This window comes from Penaeus chinensis, chromosome 26 (assembly GCF_019202785.1).
Source record: "Penaeus chinensis breed Huanghai No. 1 chromosome 26, ASM1920278v2, whole genome shotgun sequence".
NCBI lineage: Eukaryota > Metazoa > Arthropoda > Malacostraca > Decapoda > Penaeidae > Penaeus > Penaeus chinensis.
The window spans coordinates 19,025,073-19,027,572 of record NC_061844.1 but is presented as its reverse complement, the minus strand read 5'-3'; the positions used below and the strand labels follow the sequence as shown (position 1 = coordinate 19,027,572).

General features: G+C 29.6%; 1 protein-coding gene across 1 annotated transcript in view; it reads left to right on the top strand.

Moving 5' to 3' along the window:
• LOC125039066 overlaps positions 1-2,500 on the top strand; it is a 31,026-nt gene that overhangs the window by 20,458 nt on the left and 8,068 nt on the right. The window contains exon 2 of the mRNA XM_047632785.1: positions 108-427. Coding sequence (XP_047488741.1) covers positions 108-427 — 320 coding nt within the window. The remainder of the gene's footprint in view (positions 1-107; positions 428-2,500) is intronic.

Sequence of the window (2,500 nt, the reverse complement as noted above, 5' to 3'; positions counted from 1 at the left end):
CAGGAGAAAAAAGAAAAGAAAAAGAATGAATAAAGAAAGCAGGAAAAAGCAAAAGAGAAAAGAAATATGAAAATAATAATAATGAATCCCTCCCCCCTTCCCCACAGGCTGGTGCGTGGGCGGCGGGAGCCTAACCGCAGCGAACATCCTCACCTACAGCGGCGTTCTCCCCGGCCGGCCATCCATCCTGCGCTACAACACAACCACGCCCAGCCCGCCCCTCCTCATGCGGAACGAAGGGGCGTACATCCAGGTCCCAAGCAAACCGGTCACCACTACCGGCTCTACGGGCGCCTTCACCCCCCCTGCGAGGTTCAACAATCAGATCCTGCCGTCCTTTGCCAACACGACGGAAACCAACGTGACGGTGATCAGAGATAAGACGGCTTATCTGCACTGCCACGTGCTCAACCTCGGCACGAAAACGGTAAGAGGATTATATATTTTTTTGTTTTTTTTGTTTTTATTATTATTATTATTATTATTTATTTTTTATTTTTTTTGCTATTCGTTTGTTTGATGTTATTATCATTGTTTTCGGATTTTTATCGTTGTTATTTATATTTATTTTTTTCTTTGTTTATTCATTTTTTTTGAGGGGGGCGGGCAATGGCTCATTATGGTTTCAAGGAATTAGTTTTCATAATTATTTCTGTTTATATTTGGAAGCCTTATATATATGCACATACATATCTATTCTTCTTCTTCTTCTTCTTCTTCCCTTTCTTCATTTCTTTTTTTTTCTTTTTTTCTTTTCTTATATGCAAAAAAAGAGTTTATGGTATTCAATCCCTTTATATTTATCAACATTCCAACGATTATTTGTATTATCTTATAAATAGTTCAATTTTATGTTTGATTCCGTTTGGCTTCGCGATTATGCTGATAAGGATAAGGCTACAAGAGTGTGTGTGTATATATATATATATATATATATATATATATATATATATATGTATGTATGTATATATATATATATATATACATATATATATTATTTCCAATCTCGCTCTTTGTCTGTTTATATCTATCTAAATATATATCCGTCTGTCCGTCTATCTTTCTCTCTAACTATCTATCAATATATATATATAAATATATATATATATATATATATATATATATATATATATATATATATATTTATTTATAAATATATATATATACATATATATATTGATAGATAGTTAGAGAGAGAGAGAGAGAGAGAGAGAGAGAGAGAGAGAGAGAGAGAGAGAGAGAGAGAGAGAGAGAGAGAGATTGTGCGTGTGTGTGAATACGTGTCTGTAGTCAGAAATTCAGGATGACGACCTCATTCTCGATAGGTCTTAATATTCGAGAAGGGTAGAGTGATGTGGCGCAGAGAATGTTTAAACGATGTGGGCGAAAAGAGAGCGAAATAACACTTTTATGATAATGAAAATAACGTTTTTTTTCTCTCTTCACAGTGAATCATAGAGAGTTAATATTGATTCATATGTAATTGGATAGATAAATAGGCGGATACATAGAAAGAGAGTTAGATATTTTTTACTTTTGTTTATAGAAAGACTGATATAGAGACAGAAAGATAGATAGATAGATAGATATAGATATAACGAGATATACTGATGAACATCCAGACAAGTGAATATATAAGTGGATACATTGATAGATAGATACATAGATAAATACATATATAGATAGAAGTTTACATAGGCAGATAGGCAGACAACCAGATAGACAGTGTTGATAGACTGGTAGAAAGATAGATAAAGAGATAGGAAGATATACATATATATATAGCCAGATGTGGAGACATTTTTCTTTTTCTTTTTCTTCTTTTAATGATAAATAAGATCTTTGGAATTTAGTGATTAACATCTTCAGAAATCTACTGTTCTTTGTCAGTATTTTTAGAAATAAACACTGGGTGTATATATTCATTTAACACTTTCTCTTCTTTTATTCCGATATTAAAACTTAATAAATAACGCCTATGCCGAAAACATGAGAAAAAATAAATGGAAAAAATGACAGTGACATTCATAATGATAATAAGGATGATAACAGTAATTGCAATATTGACAGTAATAACAATGTTAATTATGATAATGATAATAGTGAGAATGATAACAACAACCATAAAAGCATTTATAATGATAATAGTGATAACGAAAATATAGTAATGATTATCATAATAATGGTGATAATAAATATAATAATAATAAAAATGATGATAATAACGATAATTGTGATATTGATAATGATGATAATAAATTATTGTTTATACCAATAGCATAAATAATAGTAATAAGGATAATATAAACTAGAATGATAATGATAATAATGATAATAATAATAATTATAATAATATTAATAATAATAATAATAATGATAATGATAATAATGATAACAAAATAAATAGATAAATAATGATATTAACAATAATAATATTAATAATAGTAAAGTAGTAGTAGTAATAGTAGTTATAGTAATGATAATAATAACAATAATAAAA